The sequence below is a fragment of the Borostomias antarcticus genome (assembly GCF_949987555.1).
Source record: "Borostomias antarcticus genome assembly, chromosome: 30".
NCBI classification, from domain to species: Eukaryota; Metazoa; Chordata; class Actinopteri; order Stomiiformes; family Stomiidae; genus Borostomias; species Borostomias antarcticus.
The window spans coordinates 4,177,707-4,199,224 of NC_140263.1; the positions used below are offsets into that span (position 1 = coordinate 4,177,707).

General features: G+C 50.7%; 3 protein-coding genes across 3 annotated transcripts in view; all 3 read left to right on the top strand.

The window, feature by feature from the left end:
* Positions 1-9,587, top strand: part of carm1l (coactivator-associated arginine methyltransferase 1, like) — a gene marked incomplete at both ends in the record, with an annotated part of 13,325 nt that extends 3,738 nt beyond the window's left edge. Inside the window, 9 exons of the mRNA XM_084460151.1 lie at positions 109-219; positions 1,708-1,885; positions 2,027-2,117; positions 3,882-3,963; positions 4,372-4,457; positions 5,737-5,826; positions 5,937-6,074; positions 6,332-6,431; positions 9,573-9,587. Coding sequence (XP_084316277.1) covers positions 109-219; positions 1,708-1,885; positions 2,027-2,117; positions 3,882-3,963; positions 4,372-4,457; positions 5,737-5,826; positions 5,937-6,074; positions 6,332-6,431; positions 9,573-9,587 — 891 coding nt within the window. The remainder of the gene's footprint in view (positions 1-108; positions 220-1,707; positions 1,886-2,026; positions 2,118-3,881; positions 3,964-4,371; positions 4,458-5,736; positions 5,827-5,936; positions 6,075-6,331; positions 6,432-9,572) is intronic.
* A 340-nt stretch (positions 9,588-9,927) lies between these two features.
* hspb9l (heat shock protein, alpha-crystallin-related, b9-like) lies at positions 9,928-10,575 on the top strand (the record flags this gene model as incomplete). The annotated part of the gene is made up of 1 exon (XM_084460152.1): positions 9,928-10,575. The coding sequence occupies one exon, from the start codon at positions 9,928-9,930 to the stop codon at positions 10,573-10,575; it is 648 nt and encodes a 215-aa protein (XP_084316278.1).
* Positions 10,576-11,868: 1,293 nt separating this feature from the next.
* The window catches only part of tnksa (tankyrase, TRF1-interacting ankyrin-related ADP-ribose polymerase a), a 32,721-nt gene continuing 23,071 nt past the window's right edge, over positions 11,869-21,518 (top strand). The window contains 4 exon segments of the mRNA XM_084460153.1: positions 11,869-12,319; positions 13,397-13,621; positions 18,650-18,745; positions 19,124-19,146. Coding sequence (XP_084316279.1) covers positions 11,872-12,319; positions 13,397-13,621; positions 18,650-18,745; positions 19,124-19,146 — 792 coding nt within the window. The 5' untranslated portion in view covers positions 11,869-11,871.

A 21,518-nucleotide genomic window follows, 5' to 3' on the forward strand; every position in this document is an offset into this window, starting at 1 on the left:
CCCCCAGATGACCACCCTGGTTCCAGAGACAAGGTAAGGTCCTGTACCCCCAGATGACCCCCGTGGTTCCAGGGGCCCCTCTGACCGTCCTGCGTGTCTCTGCCTCAGGTGGTGCTGGCCGTGGGCTGCGGATCCTGGATCCTCTCCTTCTTCGCTCTGCAGGCGGGAGCCAGGAGGGTGTACACCGTGGAGGCGGGCCCTGCGGCCAAGTACACACAGGTACTGTACACCTGGTAGACAAGACACACAGGTACTGTACACCTGGTAGACCAGACACAGGTACTGTACACCTGGTAGACTGGACACACAGGTACTGTACACCTGGTAGACAAGACACAGGTACTGTACACCTGGTAGACAACACACACAGGTACTGTACACCTGGTAGACAAGACACACAGGTACTGTACACCTGGTAGACAACACAGGGTCTGTATATCGTATAGTATATAGTAGTAGTAGTAGTAGTAGTAGTAGTAGTAGTAATAGTAGTAGTAGTGGTAGTAGTAGTAGTAGTAGTAGTAGTAGTAGTGGTAGTGGTAGTGGTAGTAGTAGTAGTAGTAGTAGTAGTAGTAGTATCAGTAGTAGTAGTAGTAGTAGTAGTAGTAGTAGTAGTAGTAGTAGTATCAGTAGTAGTAGTAGTAGTAGTAGTAGTAGTGTAGTAGTAGTGGTAGTAGTAGTAGTAGTAGTAGTAGTAGTAGTAGTAGTAGTATACTGTACTTTAATAGTGTACTGTAGTAGTAATGTAGTGTAGCAGAAGTGTACTCTAGCAGTAGTGTACTATAGCAGTAGTGTACTGTAGCAGTAGTGTACTATAGCAGTAGTGTACTATAGCGGTATAGCAGTGTAGCAGTAGTGTACTGTAGCAGTAGTGTACTCAAGCAGTAGTCTTCTATAGCAGTAGTGTACTATAGCACTAGTGCTTAATCCACAGGAGGGGAGACAGAACACCCAGGACTCTGGACAACTGTTCAGCCATGTACCACTCAAGCATGCAAATACCTCTCCTCCATCCCTCCATCCCTCTCTCCCCCTCTCCCTCCTTCTCTTTCACCTCCTCCCTCCCTCCATGAACTGGGGTTCAGGCCAGAATCTGCCTCCAGTCATTTCCTCTGCAGAATGTCGCTCCGCAGAGGCGGGGGGGGGGGGGGGGGGGGAGGGGCTGTATGAGGGGGTTTGGAGAGGGAGGGGGGCTGTATGAGGGGGTTTGGAGAGGGAGGGGGGCTGTATGAGGGGGTTTGGAGAGGGAGGGGGCACAGCTAGGTCTAGTTATGTGAGACTAAATATGAAGTATCGATACTGTAGCTAAGGTAAGAACTGTCTTGATTGACAGCAGTTGAGTGTGTCCCCTCTTCCTCTCCTCTCTTCTCCTCAGCTCTCCTCTCCTTTCATCTCTCTCCCCCTCTCCTCCTCTCATCTCTCCTCCACTCCTCCTCTCATCTCTCCTCCACTCCTCCTCTCCCCTCCCCTCCTCTCCTCCTCTCATCTCTCCTCCACTCCTCTTCTCCCCTCCCCTCCTCTCCTCTCTCCTCCACTCCTCCTCTCCTCTCCCCTCCTCTCCTCCTCTCCTCCACTCCTCCTCTCCTCTCCTCTCCTCTCCTCTCCTCTCCCCTCCTCTCCTCTGTCCTCCTCCTCTCCTCTCTCCTCTCTCCTCTCCTCTGTCCTCTCCTCCTCTCCTCTCCTCCTCTCCTCCTCTCTGCTCCTCAGCTCCTGGTGAACTGCAACGCCGTGTCAGACAGGATCACGGTGCTGGAGGGGAGGGTGGAGGAGGTCAGCTGTCCAGAGCTGGTCGACGTCATCGTCTCCGAGCCAATCGGCTACATGCTGCTCAACGACCGGCTGCTGGAGAGCTACGTCCACGCCAGGAAGTGGCTGCAACCCAACGGTCAGCAAAACACACACACACACACACACACACACACACACACACACACAGACGCACACACACACCCGGAGATGCTGACAACAGACGGTACATCTGCGGAGATGGTTGGTAACCATGACGATGGCGTGTCTCCCCGTCCAGGCGTGATGTTCCCGACCTACAGTGACCTCCACCTGGCGCCATTCACCGACGAGCAGCTCTACATAGAACACTACGCACGGGCTGGCTTCTGGTGAGAGACAGACAGGCAGACAGGCAGACAGACAGACAGACAGACAGACAGACAGGCAGGCAGACAGACAGACAGACAGACAGGCAGACAGACAGACAGGCAGACAGACAGACAGACAGGCAGACAGGCAGGCAGACAGGCAGGCAGGCAAACAGACAGGCAGGCAGGCAGACAGGTAGACAGACAGACAGACAGACAGACAGACAGACAGACAGACAGACAGACAGACAGGCAGACAGACAGACAGACAGGCAGACAGACAGACAGACAGACAGAATAGTATATACCCACTTTAGAGTCTCCTACATCTTGTACAGAGTGAAGCAGAGCTGAATGCCAGTGTGTTAACAGACCATGATGACCCCCCCCCTCCCCCCCAGCTCTCCCCCCCCCCCATCTCTCCCCCCCAGCTCTCCCCTCAGCTCCCCCTCCTCCCCCCATCTCTCCCCCCTCCCCCCAGCTCTCCCCCCAGCCCCCCCCCCTCCCCCCATCTCTCCCCCCTCCCCCCAGCTCTCCCCCCTCTCTCCCCTCCCCCCCATCTCCCCCAGCTCCCCCCAGCTCCCCCCCAGCTCCCCCCCCTCCCCCCAGCTCCCCCAGCTCCCCCCAGCTCCCCCCCAGCTCCCCCCCCTCCCCCCAGCTCCCCCCCCTCCCCCCATCTCTCCCCCCTCCCCCCAGCTCTCCCCCCTCCCCCCAGCTCTCCCCCCTCCCCCCATCTCTCCCCCCTCCCCCCAGCTCTCCCCCCTCCCCCATCTCTCCCCCCTCCCCCCATCTCCTCTGTGCATCAGGGTGTTCCCTCCCCCCCGTCTCCCCCATAGTCTCCCCACAGTCTCCTATTCCACCTCCCTCATGTTATTACATGTGGGTGCCGCTGACAGCCCAGCACGCTGAGGGTAGTGTACTTGGTGTGTGTGTGTGTGTGTGTGTGCGTGTGTGTGTGCCCGCCCCCCCACCCCCCGCCCACAGCCCTGTGTCGGTTGGCGCCGCGCTGTGACCTCAGCCAAGCGTGTTTCCTGTCGGCGCAAAACGCTCCGCTACGGTCCGACCCTGAATCAGACCGCCCCTCAGTCTCTCTCTCTGTCTCTCTCTCAGTCTCTCTCTCTCTCAGTCTCTCTCTCTCCCTCTCTCCCTCTCAGTCTCTCTCTCTTTCTGTCTCTCTCTCAGTCTCTCTCTCTGTCTCTCTCTCAGTCTCTCTCTCTCTCAGTCTCTCTCTCTTTCTGTCTCTCTCTCAGTCTCTCTCTCTTTCTGTCTCTCTCTCAGTCTCTCTCTCTGTCTCTCTCTCAGTCTCTCTCTCTTTCTGTCTCTCTCTCAGTCTCTCTCTCTGTCTCTCTCTCAGTCTCTCTCTCTTTCTGTCTCTCTCTCAGTCTCTCTCTCTCCCTCTCTCTCTCCCTCTCTCTCCGTCTGTCTCACACCCACACTCCACACCCCAAAATCCTGGTAATGATATTGACCTGGTAATGATAGCTCCGCTATGCATCCCTTCAGAACTCAGTTAGAGAGACATGAAGAGAGACAACACGCTTATCTCACCCTACCGAGGCTGTATCGGGTTCCAGTGTGTTTGTAGAAGGTGCCTCCAGCCCACACCTGACACGCTCTCGTTGGCTGTGCCGTCTCCGTGCGGACGGATGAGGGGCCTGGGAGGGGCTCCGTGACGACCCGCCCCCTCCCCCCCTCCCTCTGGAGATCATCCTGCATGACCGTCTACATGTTCGGACCGTGTCTGAGGCTGCCCCCCCCCTCTCCCCCCTCCCTCCCCCCTCCCAGGCACCAGAGCTGTTTCTATGGCATCAACCTGAGTGGTGTACACAGCGCTGCCGTGGAGGAGTTCTTCAGACAGCCCATCGTGGTAAGGCCTGGGGTCAGACAGGGGTCAGACAGGGGTCAGACAGGGGTCAGACAGGGGTCAGGGATCACCATCACCACATTCATTCTACCATAGACGAGTTGCCGTCACATACTGTAGAGAAACATGTTCCAGGACCAGTGTGTTGTGTTGTATTGTGTTGTGTTGTGTTGTGTTGTGTTGTGTTGTGTTGTGTTGTGTTGTGTTGTATTGTATTGTATTGTATTGTATTGTGTTGTGTTGTGTTGTGTTGTGTTGTGTTGTGTTGTGTTGTGTTGTGTTATATTGTGTTGTGTTGTGTTGTGTTGTATTGTATTGTATTGTATTGTGTTGTATTGTATTGTATTGTATTGTGTTGTGTTGTGTTGTGTTGTGTTGTGTTGTATTGTATTGTGTTTGATTCTCCTGCAGGATACGTTTGACATGCAGGTTTTGATGGCCAAGTCAGTCAAGCACTCTGTCAGGTTCACCAGGGCCACAGAGGAGGATCTCCAGAGGTGTGTGGTCTGTTAAGCGCTTCCTCCTGACCTGTGGTTCCACATGGTTCTGTGAAACGCCATTTTTTCTTCTTGAGAGAGTACTGGCCTGTAGGTGGCGGTGTCCCTCCCCAGGCTCAGGTCTGTGGTGTGATGTAACAGGATGTTGTGGTATGCTGTAACAGGATGTTGTGGTGTGATGTAACAGGATGTTGTGGTGTGATGTAGCAGGATGTTGTGATGTAACAGGATGTTGTGGTATGATGTAACAGGATGTTGTGGTATGATGTAACAGGATGTTGTGGTGTGATGTAACAGGATGTTGTGGTGTGTTGTAACAGGATGTTGTGGTGTGCTGTAACAGGATGTTGTGGTGTGATGTAACAGGATGTTGTGGTGTGATGTAACAGGATGTTGTGGTGTGATATAACAGGATGTTGTGGTGTGTTGTAACAGGATGTCGTGGTGTGATGTAACAGGATGTTGTGGTGTGATGTAACAGGATGTTGTGGTGTGATATAACAGGATGTTGTGGTGTGATGTAACAGGATGTTGTGGTGTGTTGTAACAGGATGTTGTGGTGTGCTGTAACAGGATGTTGTGGTGTGATGTAACAGGATGTTGTGGTGTGCTGTAACAGGATGTTGTGGTGTGATGTAACAGGATGTTGTGGTGTGTTGTAACAGGATGTTGTGGTGTGATGTAACAGGATGTCGTGGTGTGATGTAACAGGATGTCGTGGTGTGATGTAACAGGATGTTGTGGTGTGTTGTAACAGGATGTTGTGGTGTGATGTAACAGGATGTTGTGGGGTGTTGTAACAGGATGTTGTGTGTTGTAACAGGATGTTGTGGTGTGATGTAACAGGATGTTGTGGTGTGATATAACAGGATGTTGTGGTGTGATGTAACAGGATGTTGTGGTGTGATGTAACAGGATGTTGTGGTGTGCTGTAACAGGATGTTGTGGTGATGTAACAGGATGTTGTGGTGTGATAACAGGATGTTGTGGTGTGATGTAACAGGATGTTGTGGTGTGATGTAACAGGATGTTGCGGTGTGCTGTAACAGGATGTTGTGGTGTGATGTAACAGGATGTTGTGGTGTGATGTAACAGGATGTTGTGGTGTGATGTAACAGGATGTTGTGGTGTGTTGTAACAGGATGTTGTGGTGTGATGTAACCGGATGTTGTGGTGTGCTGTAACAGGATGTTGTGGTGTGATGTAACAGGATGTTGTGGTGTGATGTAACAGGATGTTGTGGTGTGATGTAACAGGATGTTGTGGTGTGATGTAACAGGATGGAGATTCCCTTCGTGTTCCAGCTGCTGCAGTCTGGGCTGGTCCACGGTCTGGCCTTCTGGTTCGACCTGGCCTTCGTAGGGTCCAGGTAATGCAGTTAACCGGAGATGACTCCTAAATGTTTTGGTGCCCCAAAAGTTGAACTATTTTCAACTTGAGGCACCTGCAGACTTCAATCTCTCCCCCCCCCCCCTCCAGGGCGACAGTCTGGCTGTCCACGGCCCCCTCCGAGCCCATGACCCACTGGTACCAGGTCCGCTGCCTGCTGCAGACGCCGCTGTTCGCCAAGCTGGGCCAGACCCTCTCTGGCAGCGTCCTGCTCACGGCTAACCAGAGGTAGGAGGACCGCCAGACCAGAGCACGAGGGAATAGAGGAGGGACTAGGACACTAGGGGACAGGGGACTAGGGACTATATGGAAGGGGCTAGGGACTAGGAGACTAGAACACTAGGAGACTAGGTGATGGTGTAAGTGCTGTTCTAAATAGAATGGGGGAGCAGACTTTAGGGAACTGTCAACACGTAGGAAATATGAAAACCATAACCTAACCCTCCTCCTCTCCTCCTCTCCTCCTCTCCTCCTCTCCCTGGCAGACAGAGCTACAACATTGACATCACAGCAGTGGTGGACCAATCAGGCTTCAGATCTGGAAACAGCCTGGATCTCAAGAACCTTTTCTTCAGGTCAGCTGCTGTAGAACCTGACCCGAACCCTTTAGAGTTAAGTTATAGAATCTTGAAATGTGGTTGAAATGTTGGGTTTTCCCTTCTCAGGTATGCCTGAGGAAACCGCTCTTCAGTCCAGGGTTGGACCAGACCAGACCCAGACCAGACCAGACCAGACCAGACCAGACCAGACCAGACCAGACCAGACCAGACCCAGACCAGACCAGACCAGACCAGACCAGACCAGACCAGACCAGACCAGACCCAGACCAGACTAGACCAGACCAGACCCAGACCAGACCAGACCAGACCAGACCAGACCAGACCAGACCCAGACCAGACCAGACCAGACCAGACCAGACCAGACCAGACCAGACCCAGACCAGACTAGACCAGACCAGACCCAGACCAGACCAGACCAGACCAGACCAGACCAGACCAGACCAGACCAGACCCAAACCAGACCAGACCCAAACCAGACCAGACCAGACCAGACCCAGACCAGACCCAGACCCAGACCCAGACCAGACCAGACCAGACCAGACCAGACCAGACCAGACCAGACCCAGACCAGACCAGACCAGACCAGACCAGACCCAGACCAGACCCAGACCCAGACCCAGACCAGACCAGACCAGACCAGACCCAGACCAGACCAGACCAGACCAGACCCAGACCCAGACCAGACCAGACCAGACCAGACCAGACCCAGACCAGACCCAGACCAGACCCAGACCAGACCAGACCAGACCAGACCAGACCCAGACCAGACCAGACCCAGACCAGACCCAGACCAGACCAGGCCAGACCAGACCAGACCAGACCAGACCAGACCCAGACCAGACCAGACCAGACCAGACCAGACCAGACCCAAACCAGACCAGACCCAGACCAGACCCAGACCAGACCAGGCCAGACCAGACCAGACCAGACCAGACCAGACCAGACCAGACCAGACCAGACCCAGACCAGACCCAGACCAGACCAGGCCAGACCAGACCAGACCAGACCAGACCAGACCAGACCCAGACCAGACCAGACCAGACCCAGACCCAGACCAGACCAGACCAGACCAGACCAGACCCAGAACAGACCCAGACCCAAACTAGACCAGACCAGACCCTGAGGGAACAGTTATTCACGCCAGGGTTGTCCTCCCCACAGAGCCACTGTAAGACTCTGTAGGTATTCATATTGTTTGAATAAGGCAACAAGACATTCATGTATAGACCTATATTTCATGTAGCTTCTGGAGTGAATGGAGTGAATCTACAGTATCTATGAGAGAGAGAAAGAGAGGGAGGGAGAGGGAGGGAGAGGGAGGGCGTTACTGTAAGTTTGTGGAAACGAAAACAATAAACTTTATATTCAAATGAAAGAAGCTCATTCATCTCCTTTTCTATACTTTTTGAAACTCTCACTGAGTCTATGAGGCGGTTCCAAAAATATACAGTATTTTTAGACGATTTAAATTACATTTGAAATAGCTTTTACATGAAGATTATTCCAGAATTTACCTTTCGAAGATAATAACTGGTGTGACGTCACCTCCTCCTGTCATGGTGCTGCCACCCAGTGGAGAAGTGTGGTAACTTCATCTTCTGGAGCTCCCAGGGGCAGAATATAAAAGCTGTGAAAGTCCCACTGCTGAGACACAAAGCTACACCAGCAGAACTGAACACACTGTCACCTCAGAGCAAGAGGACCCACCGCTCAACCCTCAGAGAAGATGCTGTGCTGCCCTGGACTCCAGTCTCCCCTCAGCCGGGCAGACCGCGGTGCCCATCAACACCAGCCCACCGCAGTACCTCCGCTCACAGACAGAGGGCAGCACAGACACACCAGCAACGACAACTCTGACAACATGGACTCAACACATTCTCTGATCTTTTTGTAAACTGCTGAATCATGTTATATAATTCATGATTTTAATAAACATTTGTCTGAATATGTTGTATCTATTTTCTATGTATTTCTATGGAATAAATAATCAAAACTACTGAAACATATCTTTTCTTTTTGTTTCTCTGTTTATGAGACACACTATGTTTCTATTGCATATTCTAAACAGGTGGTTTCCTAACCTATCCTCCCATATCACCTCTTAAAGAAGGAATCTTTAAATCCTATGCTAAAATTCGGATGATATCAAGCCTCCCTACACAGTCCTGTAGGATTCTGGGATGATTCAGCCATGATTAGATAGTTATATGGGGGGTTAGTGACCCATCCTGACACCATATGGGGCGGCTGTAGCTCAGTTGGTAGAGCGGGTCGTTCAATGATCGAAGGGTCAGAGGTTCGAATCCCGGCTCCGACTGTCCACATGTCGAAGTGTCCTTGAGCAAGACACCTAACCCCAAATTGCTCCCAATGAGCAGGTTAGCGCCTTGCATGGCAGCTACCGCCATTGGTGTGTGAATGTGTGTGTGAATGGGTGAATGAGAGGCCATTGTAAAGCGCTTTGAGTGCCGCTAAGGTGGAAAAGTGCTATATAAGTGCAGTCCATTTACCATGTGAGCATGTTCTGGTAGTGTGACAGTCCAGATGGTCTCTTAACCATGCAGCTATGTTTAGGGCTGGTTCAGGAAACAATGTTGTCCCTGGTGTCAAGTTAACTCTCACACAGACAGGGGTGGAGCTGGAATACTGACACTTACTAAATATAAACATTTACCACCACTCATTTACCCGGAAATGAATGTATGAATGTATTTCATTTCATATTTCAATGTATAAAATAATATTTGTTCTCCTCAGTGCTTGAAATGAAAAGCTCATGCACTGTGTCTACTTCACTGGCAGGTAAACTTTAATTGGTCAACGTTTTGGTAGACCTTCTTCGGGTGAATTTCAGGCTCACTCGTCATAGGTACGGTACATGTTTTTGTAACTGTAAGGGTGGTGACATCATCAAGAATATCTATAGCTTTGTCGTCATGGAGAAGAGACGTGATACTAGAGTGTGAATGACCTCTGGTCGTTGCATTGCTGGTCAGGCAGCTGTTTAAGATTCCTCTCTCCTTTCTCACACCCCTTCTCTTCCTGTCTCTCATTCCTCCTCTCGCCCTCTCTCCCTTCCTCTCCCTATCATTCTCTTCCTCTCTCTCCCCTCCCTCCCCTCGCCGCCTGTTCACCCCCCTCTAGAGTACGTCTGTGTCCTCGGCAGGCGACCTGCGTCTGAGCTTCCTGTAAATAGAACAAAGCTAGTGGCATGGCATGTGGCGGCGTAGCTAAGGGTGACACCGTCGCGCTTGTTTTGGAGTATGAGCGAAGTTACGTAGTCATAACACACGCGCGCCAGCATCACTGGAATGCTGCTGGAAGCTTCTGTCACAGTATAAAAACTGGGAGGCTTGTCCCGACGAGAAGCACAGACAGAAAGACCAGAGACCAACACAGAGCTGTGAAGAAGACCAGCCAAGACCCAAGACAGCAACAGCTACCACCAAGAAGGCAAGAGAGACCAGCAGAAACCAGCGTCAGAAACCAGCAGCAGAGACCAGTTAAGACCAGCAGAGAGGATGCTGTGCCCTAGCGTGTTCCAGCCCACGATCAGCCCCTTCATGGACCTGCACTGGCCAGTGCGCAGCCTGTGGCCGGAGACGCGGCCGCTGTTCTTCCAGATGGAGCAGGAGATGATGAGGCACATGCAGGAGATGAGGCACAACATGGAGTTCATGGAGCGCCTGCACCAGAAGATCTTCGAGGAGATCGACCAGTCGGCGTCGTCCTTGTCGGTCTTCAAGCCGATCTCGTTCCAGATGGGGAAGGAGAACAACCGCTTCGCCTTGACCCTGGACACTAAAGACTTCTCCCCGGAGGAGCTGTCCGTCAAGCAGGTGGGCAGGAAGCTAAGAGTCAACGGCAAGACAGAGAAGAAGCAGGACGATGGGAAAGGTTCCTACTCTTACAGATGCAAGGAGTTCAGACAGGAGTTTGACCTGCCTGAAGGGGTCGACCCCGAGACGGTCACCTGCTCCCTGGCCAACGGCCAGCTCCAGATCCAGGCGCCGCAGCAGCAGGCGGCGGCGGACGGGAAGGAGAGGGTGGTGCCTATAAGCTTTAACCCCTCCCTCACCTGCCCCACGACACCCGCAGCTGCCCCCCCTACCCCAGAGGCGCAGGGCAACATCCCCATCCCTGTGAAGAACGAGACCAAACGCACCTGAGCGGCCGGACTGGTCACCAGCGCCGGACGTGTGAAGGGACACCGCTTCTACGAGCGGCCCGTTACGTGTTCCGCTCAGACAAACAGTGACTGAATACTCCTCTCACTCCGGCGTCTCCAGACCGCGTCTCAGTCTAACACACAACTGTTTTCCTATCGTTTGATGACATGTAGACACCCTCGAATGTGAGAAAAGTTTTGCACATAATGTTAATAAGCAATAAACTATTTTTTCGTAGAGTTTTGCCTTTGATGTTTGATGATTAGGTTTCTCCTGTAATATCTTGAGTGTTTCATGAGTGGGTGTGTGGAGAGGAGTGGATGACAGGAAGACCAGGGACCTGAGGCAGCTCAGAGGGAGCGAGGACGGCCATTTTCTTCCCTTCATGTCAGGACATTCGTGTTAGTTATTTGGTATTGTTAGGCACTATTGGCTACTGCTGGTACCATGGTGGTATTATTTATTAGTTATGTATTGTTAGGCACATATGGCTGATGCTGATACCGTTGTGAAAAGTTGGCAACTTAACCATTTATATTTTACAGATTTCGATTCCTTGTATATATTTTGTATATATTTATTTCTTGCACTAGCTCACCTCAAAGGTACGAGCAATATACTATATAATAATAATATAATATATTATATCAATATGAACTGATAATGAGAAGCAGAGACAAAGTGAAGTTTTTTTTTTCCGTAGGTTTAATTTATTTATTCCATAGAAATGCACAGAAATAAACTAAAAACGAACATTATTATTGTATCTAAAAATGTAAAGACTAGGCTAATAACATTCAAATAAAAATCATTAGCCTGTACATCGTTGAAAAATCATATGACGTCATGAAAAAATAAAAAAAGATCAGAGAATAATGTGTTGAGTCCATGTTGTCAGAGTTGTCCTCGCTGGTGTGTCTGTGCTGCCCTCTGTCTGTGAGCGGAGGTACTGCGGTGGGCTGGTGTTGATGGGCACCACGGTCTCGGCCTCCTCAGCAGAGTGTTTGGAACCTGGATGTGGAGCTTCCCGTCCTGAGCCAGGGAGCAGGTGATATATATATATATATATATATATATATATATATATATATATATATATATATATATATATATATATATATAAAACTTCAAATGTTTAAAAGTTATTGAAAATAATAATCATGTCCTCAGTGTTCTCTCCATCGTGTGTCGGTGCTGCCCTCTGTCGGTGAGCTGAGGCACAGCTGAAACCGGAAGGGAGATTCCCATCCCAGGAAGTTGATCCAAGCTTGTTGCCAGAGTGGGACTGTTGTGAAAATGGCGACGTCTCGTCGCTCATCCCAGCAGCAGCAGCAACAACAGAGTCTCTCCCAGTCTCTCCTCGCCTCTCTCTCCCCCACACCCCCCGGATCTCACCCGGTACCCCTCGGAGCATCGATCCCCTCTCCAGTCGGTGGTGAACCAGAGAGCCCCGGAGATCCGCAACTCTCCCCGGCCTCTCCCGACACCCCCGCCCCGGCCCTGAGCTCCAGCAGCCCCAGCTCCTCCACCGGGGGAGGAGGGAGCAGCCCTGGCTCCACACCCCCGGACTCCTGCTCCTCTCCAGAGCCCGAGGGCTGCGGTGCTGCCAGCGGGGCGTTCCGGGATTTATTCGAAGCGTGTCGCAACGGGGATGTGACCCGGGTGAAGAAGCTGGTGGACACGGTGAACGTGAACGCCAAGGACATGGCCGGACGGAAGTCTACCCCGCTCCACTTCGCTGCAGGTCGGTAGCGTTAGCGTTAGCGTTAGCGTTAGCGTTAGCGTTAGCGTTAGCGTTAGCGTTAGCGTTAGCGTTAGCGTTAGCGTTAGCGTTAGCGTTAGCATTAGCGTTAGCATTAGCGTTAGCGTTAGCATTAGCATTAGCATTAGCGTTAGCATTAGCATTAGCGTTAGCATTAGCATTAGCATTAGCATTAGCATTAGCATTAGCATTAGCGGGTAGCTAGCTATTAGCGGTTAGCTAGTTTGTAAACAGCTATCCTAACGACTAAGACGAGTCGACCATAACAACCAAGCACTAAAGCAGCCAGCACTAACATATCTAGCACTAGCTAATTAATTTAACAACACACTTCCTTGCTTTTTATAAAATAACACCTCCGAGTAGCTACTTTATTTTTTGCTGAGGACCAACTTTTGAAGTTTGAAGTTGCTAGCTAGCTCGCTAGCCGTGCCAGGCTAATGCTACCAGGCTAATGCTACCAGGCTAATGCTACCTCCAGGGTGGGGGATGGGAGGACAACAACAGCTCATCTCCTGTCATCTGTGTTGCAGTGGAAATTAGCTGTTTAGCTATAACCTTGTACAGTGCATCTCTCCCTATTCTATAGGGTAAATGTCTACTGTACCTTGTCCCTGTCTTAAAAATAAATAAAAGCAATCAATCAATCAATCAGTGAATACACAATATTAATTTCCATGAAGACGCCCTTAACCTTTTAAGAAGATACGTACCTGTAAATGCTCAGCCATTTTAGGTATTGATTTCTATTGTGTTATCTATAGTCTACTTATTACTCAATAAATAAAAGAGTTACATTTTCAACAACATTAAAAGCTACAGGCCTATTTTGTAGGCCTATAGCTGTTCCATGTCAACAACAACAAACTATATTCCATCAACAAAAGCAAACTATGTGTAAAAGTAACTAGTTTTGTCTTTTAGTAGGTAAATCAGCTAGTCAGTCAGTCATACTTTGATTGATTGATTGATTGATTGACTGACCAACAGGGCTACCATAAGTGCAGGGTCTGTGGCGTTATAAAGGGTTAGGGTTCACTTGTCCTCCTCTTCCTCCAGGCTTCGGCAGGAGGGACGTGGTGGACCACCTGCTCCAGACGGGCGCCAGCGTGCACGCCCGTGACGACGGCGGCCTGATCCCGCTCCACAACGCCTGCTCGTTTGGCCACGCCGAGGTGGTGAACCTGCTGCTCTGCCAGGGCGCCGATCCCAACGCCAGGGACAACTGGAACTACACGCCCCTGCACGAGGCCGCCATCAAGGGCAAGATTGACGTCTGCATCGGTACATACCGTCTGAGTTGTTATAACCTTTATTATAGTGATTTTAACCTTAACGCTCAGAGATCATTAAAGTTGATATATCTATTTATCTATTACAGTAAATATAGCCTTTATAAATGCTTATTATAGTGATTAGATAACACTTTACAATAAGGGTACATTAATAAGCATTAGTTAATGCATTATTAAGCATTAAGTAACAGTTAACTAATGTCTCTATTAACCATTTACTAATGTTATTCATGTTAACTAAGGTTAACTCACCTAACCCTAACCTTAACTTACGTATTAATTAACATAAGTAACCTAACCTAACCCTAAATCAGCATTAGTTAACAGTTAACTAATGTTTTTTGTGACCCTTATTGTAAAGTGTGACCAGTGATTATAACCGTTCTAACTACTTATCATAGCTATAATAACCTCCAAGTCTGCATCAGCCTACCGAGTCATTATCAAAACCTTAATAACTTATTACAGTGATTATAACCTTTATGTAACTACTTATAGTAGCTACTGTATAGTGACCTCTATCAGTGATGTTGCACTAGGTCAACCTCAGCATTTGAGCAGAACAGGGTCTTTGCAAACCGATCTAAAGGTAGAAGTATGAATGACGAGACCTGTGTCCGTTACCTCAGTCCCAATCACGATCGCGGTACGTCACTTTTGCGTCAGCGCTTACATTGTTTCTTTGTTGTTTTGTTCTCATTTCAATTGTTGTTTATAGATCGGGTGTCTCTTATACCCTGTTGCGCAAACGCGGCATGACAAGCTGTAATTCTACACCTGCCAGGCCTGAATGGCAAAGAGATAGGGGTAGAGATAGCGTTACCTGGGCGCTGCCGGGACCGTGGGAAAGGTTAGGTCGTTGGCAGGATGTGATGTCACCTATCTGCGGGTGGATGAAGGCGGATCTCAGTTGCCCAGGGAAACGCCCTGTCATGAACACCCTGTCGGAAACACCTCCATGGTAGCACGCCGGTACATTCTCCATGCGTGTAGCATCCTGTGTGATGTTATAAATGTGTGGTGTTATAAATCCGTGGTATTATAAATGCTTGGTTTTATAAATACTTGGTGTTATATGTAGGGCTGGGTATCGAGTCGAATTTCAAGAATCGATTCGATTCTGATTCACAAGGTTCAGAATCGATTATCACGATTCAATTCGATTCGATTCAATATCGATTCGTTTTTTTTTTTTAGCTGTAACCTTGAACTATTCATTCCTTCATTTATTCATTCATTCATTAAATAAAAGATCGATTTTGGGATTCATGAATCGATTCTGAATCATTTGATTCAGAATCGATTCAGAATCAATGATAAAACCCAGCCCTAGTTATATGGCCAGGGAAAGAAAGAGATGGCTGTCCCTCACCTGTAACAACAGACAAAGTCCATCTCACTGAGTCAAACGCTTTCTCCGCGTCTTATTACTTATAACTTATCATAAGCGTCTCCAATTTTTGTTGCGTGACTTGTCTCATAATGCGCAATGTCCTCCTGATGTTATCTTGAGTCTGTCTTTGTTTAATGAATCCCGTCTGGTCCTTGTGAATTAGCTCTGGCACTATCGATTCCAATCTCTTAGATAATATCGGGGTGAAGAATTTGTAGGCGATATTCAAAATACTAATGGGGGCGATAGTTCCCGCGTTCCAATTCGCCTTTCCCCTCCTCCGGAACGACGAACACCCAGTTAAATGTTTTTAATAGCGTTGGAACTAATTGGTCTCTCGTTGTCTTGTACCATTCTGGCGTGAAACCATCCATCCTCGGGTTTCCCCTCACTTTATCCTTCCAATTGCTGATAGCAGTTCATCCTTTGTTATTTTAGAGGTTAATTTGTTGTTTTGTTCGTCCGTGATAGTAGCTAAGTGTATTGTGGATAAAAAGGCGTCGATCTGGTCGTCGTCGTTCATTTGCGTTTGGGAATAGAGTAGTTTATAATGTAGTTGCTAGCTGCGTTGTTTGATTTATGAAACGAATGTGACTCTGTGGATTTAGGAAACGAACGTGTCAAATACCGGTAGAGGCACCGTTTGTCCATGAGCTTATCGATATTTCGGTACTGACCCAAAGACATGCCAGTCCCAAAAAATATTGGTTCCCAATACCCATCCCTAAATAAGACTCTTTCATAACCAGTCAAAAACTCCTCATAGTTGCCTTAAAACTATTCTAGAGAGGCCAGCTAGCCATACGGCTACAGAAAAGCTACGTAGCGTCAGCTTCAGGAGAGCTAGAATACATCTTGCAGTGAAGGCGCCTTTTTCTCTGTTATTTGGATGTTAATTTGCTCTCTGCCCCCCAGTTGAGAACATCGGGTGGTGAGGAGGAGGTGGGCCGACTGGTGCAGAGCTAAATCATATTTACTGAGGGGTGAATACAATGTGCGTCACACCACTGGGTAGGGGGAGAGAGAGAGAGAGAGAGAGAGTCAGGTGACAAATAGGCAGATAGACAGACGGAGAGAGAGATGGAGTGAGAGAAAGACAGATGAAGTGTTTTTTCCATCTTCATGTCTTAGTCTGAGAGGTTAGAACTGTCACTTTCTGCCGCTTGGTTGACTGCCCACAAAAAAGGACTCTTGGATCAGTGGAGGAAACACTAAGAAGACATGCACATGCGTACACGCGCACACACACACACACACACACACACACACACACACACACACACACACACACACACACGTAAGACATATCGTGCACAATGTACTCGTTTGAGTTCTGGTAAACAAATTGATCAAGTAGCTTAATGCCCCTTTCTACCTCCCAAACCAAACCTCTCTCTCTCTGTCCCCCCCCCTCTCTCTCTCTCTTTCCCTGTGCCTGTGTGTGTCCCCTGCCCCCTAGTGTGATTGGACCAAACTCCCAGTGCATATGGCGTTTGTGGCTGTGTATAAATCTGTGTGTGTGTGTGTGTGTCCCCCTCCTCTCCTCACCTCATTCTCTCCTCTATCTCCTTATCTCCTTGTCTCTATCTCCCCTTACCTCCTCCTCTCTTCTATCTCTCCTTACCTCCTTCTCTCCTCAATCTCTCCTTATCTCCTTCTCTCCTCTATCTCTCCTTACCTCCTTCTCTCTATCTCCTTACCTCCTTGTCTCCATCTCCCCTTACCACCTCCTCTCTTCTATCTCTCCTTACCTCCTTCTCTCCTCAATCTCTCCTTATCTCCTCTATCTCCTTACCTTCTTCCCTCCTCTATCTCTCCTTACCTCCTTCTCTCCTCTATCTCTCCTTACCTCCTTATCTCCTCTGTCTCTCCTTACCTCCTTCTCTCCTTTGTCTCTCCTTACCTCCTTCTCTCCTCTATCTCTCCTTACCTCCCTCTCTCCTTATCTCCTTCTCTCCTCTCTCTCCTTACCTCCTTCTCTCCTTATCTCCTTCTCTCTATCTCTCCTTTCCTCCTTCTCTCCTCTCTTCTTCCTCTTTTCCACTTCTCGGTTTCTTCCTCCCTCCCTCATTCTTAAAGGTACAGTACGCGGCTTGTGATTCCATATTAGACTTAGGAAAATATTTGAAAGGTTTTTGAAAAATTCAAATGACAAAATCCCCACCCATCCCTCCCAAGCCTCCCTCCCAAGCCCCTCCCTCCTAAGCCACTCCCCAAACCGGGGGAAAACAAAAGACACTCGCTAGGTAGGTTGACTGGCAGCTAAGATATCCAACCATTTCAAGTTGGCAATTCAACATGATTGAACGCACTTATTACAGTCCTGCGACTTCCACAGATTTCGGATTTATTGTAGCGTCAGGGCACATTATTTATCGATTGCTACGTGGATGTAATGAGAATGGCAAAAAAATATAACAAAAAGTGCTCCGGAGCCAAACCGCCTACTGCACCTTTAAGCTGTCTTGTATACGTGTTCTGTCACACGCGCACACACACACACACACTCACACACACACACACACACACACACACACACACACACACACACACACACACACACACACACACACACACACACACACACACTCTCTCCCTATCTCTCCCTCCCTCTCTCTCTCTCAGTGCTATGCAGGTTTCATGGTTTGATATTCTGCTCTCATAGCCGGAGTCACATGGTCGTGCCCTAGTCGAGCTACGAGTTCTCCTGCCTTTAGAACATGGCTCTCCTCTCTCTCCTCCTCCTCTCCTCTCTCTCCTCCTCCTCTCCTCTCTCTCTCTCCTCCTCCTTCTCCCTCCAGTCCACTGCAGAAGTCCATTAGCTATTTCTCCTCACTCCTCTCCGTACCCTCTTCTCTCTCCATCCTACCTGCTCTCTCTCCTCAACTCTCTCCTGTCCTCTCTCTCTCTTCTCTCCTTACTCTCTCTCTCCTTCCTCTCCTTCCTCTCTCTCTCTCCTGTCCTCTCTCTCTCTCTCTCTCCTTCCTGTGCCAGTCTGCGCTGTGCTTTGTTAGCGAGCGGTAACCTGTGTGTTTATGTGCTGAGTTGAAGAGCCGTTTGTGTTTATGTCTGAGGTGCGCAGGGCGGAGACAGAGGGTGGCGGCGCTGCCAGTGCCGGCGGCGTGTTGAGGGGAGGGGCCGGGGCGGGGCTGGGAGGAGGAGCCGGGGCGGGGCTGGGAGGAGGAGCTAGGCTGGGAGGAGGAGCTAGGCTGGGAGGCGAAGAAGCCCGGGCGGGGCTGGGAGGAGGAGCCGGGGCGGGGCTGGGAGGAGGAGGAGCCGGGGCGGGACTGGGAGGAGGAGCGGGGGCGGGGCTGGGAGGAAGAGGAGGAGCCGGGGCGGGGCTGGGAGGAGGAGGAGCCGGGGCGGGACTGGGAGGAGGAGCGGGGGCGGGGCTGGGAGGAAGAGGAGGAGCCGGGGCGGGGCTGGGAGGAGGAGGAGCAAGGCCGGGACTGGGAGGAGGAGCGGGGGCGGTGCTGGGAGGAAGAGGAGGAGGAGCGGGGCTAGGAGGAGGAGGAGCCGGGGCGGGGTTGGGAGGAGGAGCCGGGGCGGGGCTGGGAGGAGGAGCCGGGGCGGGGCTGAGAAGAGGCGCGGGGCTGAGCTCCTGTCTGTGTCTCCCCTGTGCAGTCCTCCTCCAGCACGGCGCTGACCCCAACATCCGCAACACGGACGGGAAGAGCGCCCTGGACCTGGCCGACCTCTCCGCCAAGAACGTCCTGACCGGTGAGACCACCACACCACACAACGCCACACCACGCAGCTGGTCATCTGCTGTCATCCCTTCCATGTGTCTGTCTCTCTCTCCCTCACCCTCTCTTGCTCTCTCTCCCTCCCTCACCCTCTCTCTCTCTCTCTCTCTCTCTCTCCCCCTCTCTCTCCCTCCCTCACCCTCTCTCTCTCTCTCTCTCTCTCTCTCTCTCCCCCTCTCTCTCCCTCCCTCACCCTCTCTCTCTCTCTCTCTCTCTCCCTGCCTCACCCCCCCCCCTCCTCTCTCTCTCTCTCTCTCTCTCTCTCTCTCTCTCCCTCACTCCCCCCCCCCCCTCTCTCTCTCTCTCTCTCTCTCTCTCCCCCTCACCCTCTTTCTCTCCTGTGTACTCCCAGTCTGTGTGGTGTGGTATTACTGTGTGGGTGTTTAATGGGATCATTTATTCTAACTGTTACCTGTGCTCTGCTTGTATCCTCCCCCCCCCCCCCCCCCCCTCCCCCTCCCGCTGGTATTCTCACACTAGTGTGTCATAGCTGACTCGGGTGCGAGTGGGAGGTGTGATGTTGTGTTTGCTGAGCGTCTCTCCCTCCCTCCCTCTCTCCTCTCTCTCCTCTCTCTCTCTCCTCTCTCTCTCTCTCTCTCTCTCTCCTCTCTCTCTCCTCTCTCTCTCCTCTCTCTCTCTCCTCTCTCTCTCTCTCTCCTCTCTCTCTCTCTCCTCTCTCATACTATCTGGAGCATCAGTGTTGTTGTTAAAGCAGGGAGGGGGTGTGGCTGTAGGGAGCGCGCTGGAGGTTCGGTCTTTATGCAGCCCCGCATACATTTGCATATTTGATTAGAGAGAGATTAACATAAGATGCAACTTTATCATGCAACCACGGTTGGGACTGTGTGTTTGTTCTCATCACAGGGTACAAACACACACAGGTATGAACTACAGTACATCGGCTACAGAATACTTCTGTTACCTGACGTTGTTGAGGAGGCGGATGGCACTAGGGACAAAGGACCTCATGCACATACACACACACACACACACACACACACACACACACACACACACACACAGGAGGTGAGGAGATAAGGAGGGAGGAGATAAGGAGGGAGGAGGTGAGGAGGGAGGAGATAAAGAGAGAGGAGGTGAGGAGATAAGGAGTGAGGAGATAAGGAGTGAGGAGATAAGGAGGGAGGAGATGAGGAGGTGAGGAGGGAGGAGATAAAGAGGGAGGAGGTGAGGAGTGAGGAGATAAGGAGTGAGGAGATAAGGAGTGAGGAGATGAGGAGTGAGGAGATGAGGAGTGAGGAGATAAAGAGTGAGGAGATAAGGAGTGAGGAGATAAGGAGTGAGGAGATAAGGAGTGAGGAGATAAGGAGTGAGGAGATAAGGAGTGAGGAGATAAGGAGTGAGGAGATAAGGAGTGAGGTGATAAGGAGTGAGGAGATAAGGAGTGAGGAGATAAGGAGTGAGGAGATAAGGAGTGAGGAGATAAGGAGTGAGGAGATGAGGAGTGAGGAGATGAGGAGATGAGGAGATAAGGAGTGAGGAGATGAGGAGTGAGGAGATAAGGAGTGAGGAGATAAGGAGTGAGGAGATGAGGAGTTAAGGAGGGAGGAGATGAGGAGTGAGGAGATAAGGAGTGAGGAGATGAGGAGTGAGGAGATAAGGAGTGAGGAGATGAGGAGTGAGGAGATAAGGAGTGAGGAGATAAGGAGTGAGGAGATAAGGAGTGAGGAGATGAGGAGTGAGGAGATGAGGAGGGAGGAGATGAGGAGGGAGGAGTTAAGGAGTGAGGAGATAAGGAGTGAGGAGTTAAGGAGGGAGGAGATGAGGAGTGAGGAGATAAGGAGGGAGGAGATGAGGAGTGAGGAGTTAAGGAGGGAGGAGATGAGGAGTGAGGAGTTAAGGAGGGAGGAGATGAGGAGTGAGGAGATAAGGAGGGAGGAGATGAGGAGTGAGGAGTTAAGGAGGGAGGAGATAAGGAGTGAGGAGATGAGGAGTGAGGAGATGAGGAGTGAGGAGTTAAGGAGGGAGGAGTGAGGAGATAAGGAGGGAGGAGATGAGGAGTGAGGAGATAAGGAGGGAGGAGATGAGGAGGGAGGAGATGAGGAGATAAGGAGTGAGGAGAGAGCAGGGCCTGCTGCTACTGAACTGAACTGAACTGCCCACATTAGTATTCACAGACTCTGTGCTCCAGGCCTGGGGGGGTGGGGGGGGGGGGGGGGGGCAGCTCTGAACTGGCTGATCATCCCCACCCCTCCCTCACCACTACATGGGCTTTACTGGAACCGCAGTATCTGCTCTCTCTCTCTCCTCTCTCTCTCTCTCTCTCTCTCTCTCTCTCTCTCTCTCCTCTCTCTCTCTCAGCCTGTAATATAACCTCTATCTTCTCTTACTGTCCTTAAATTACTTTATACTGAATATCCTCTCTCTCTGTTCCTTCCTCTTCCTGTCTCTCCTCTACGCTGGTGGTCAGTTGGAGGTCAGGAGGTCAGTAGGGTTGTGTGGGGGTCAGTAGGTTTGTGTAGGGGGTCAGTAGGGTTGTGTGGGGGTCAGTAGGGTTGTGTAGGGGTCAGTAGGGTTGTGTGGGGGTCAGTAGGGTTGTGTAGGGGTCAGTAGGGTTGTGTGGGGGTCAGTAGGGTTGTGTGGGGGTCAGTAGGGTTGTGTGGGGGTCAGTAGGGTCGTGTGGGGGTCAGTAGGGTTGTGTGGGGGGTCAGTAGGGTTGTGTGGGGTCAGTAGGGTTGTGTGGGGGTCAGTAGGGTCGTGGGGGGGTCAGTAGGGCTGTGTGAGGGTCA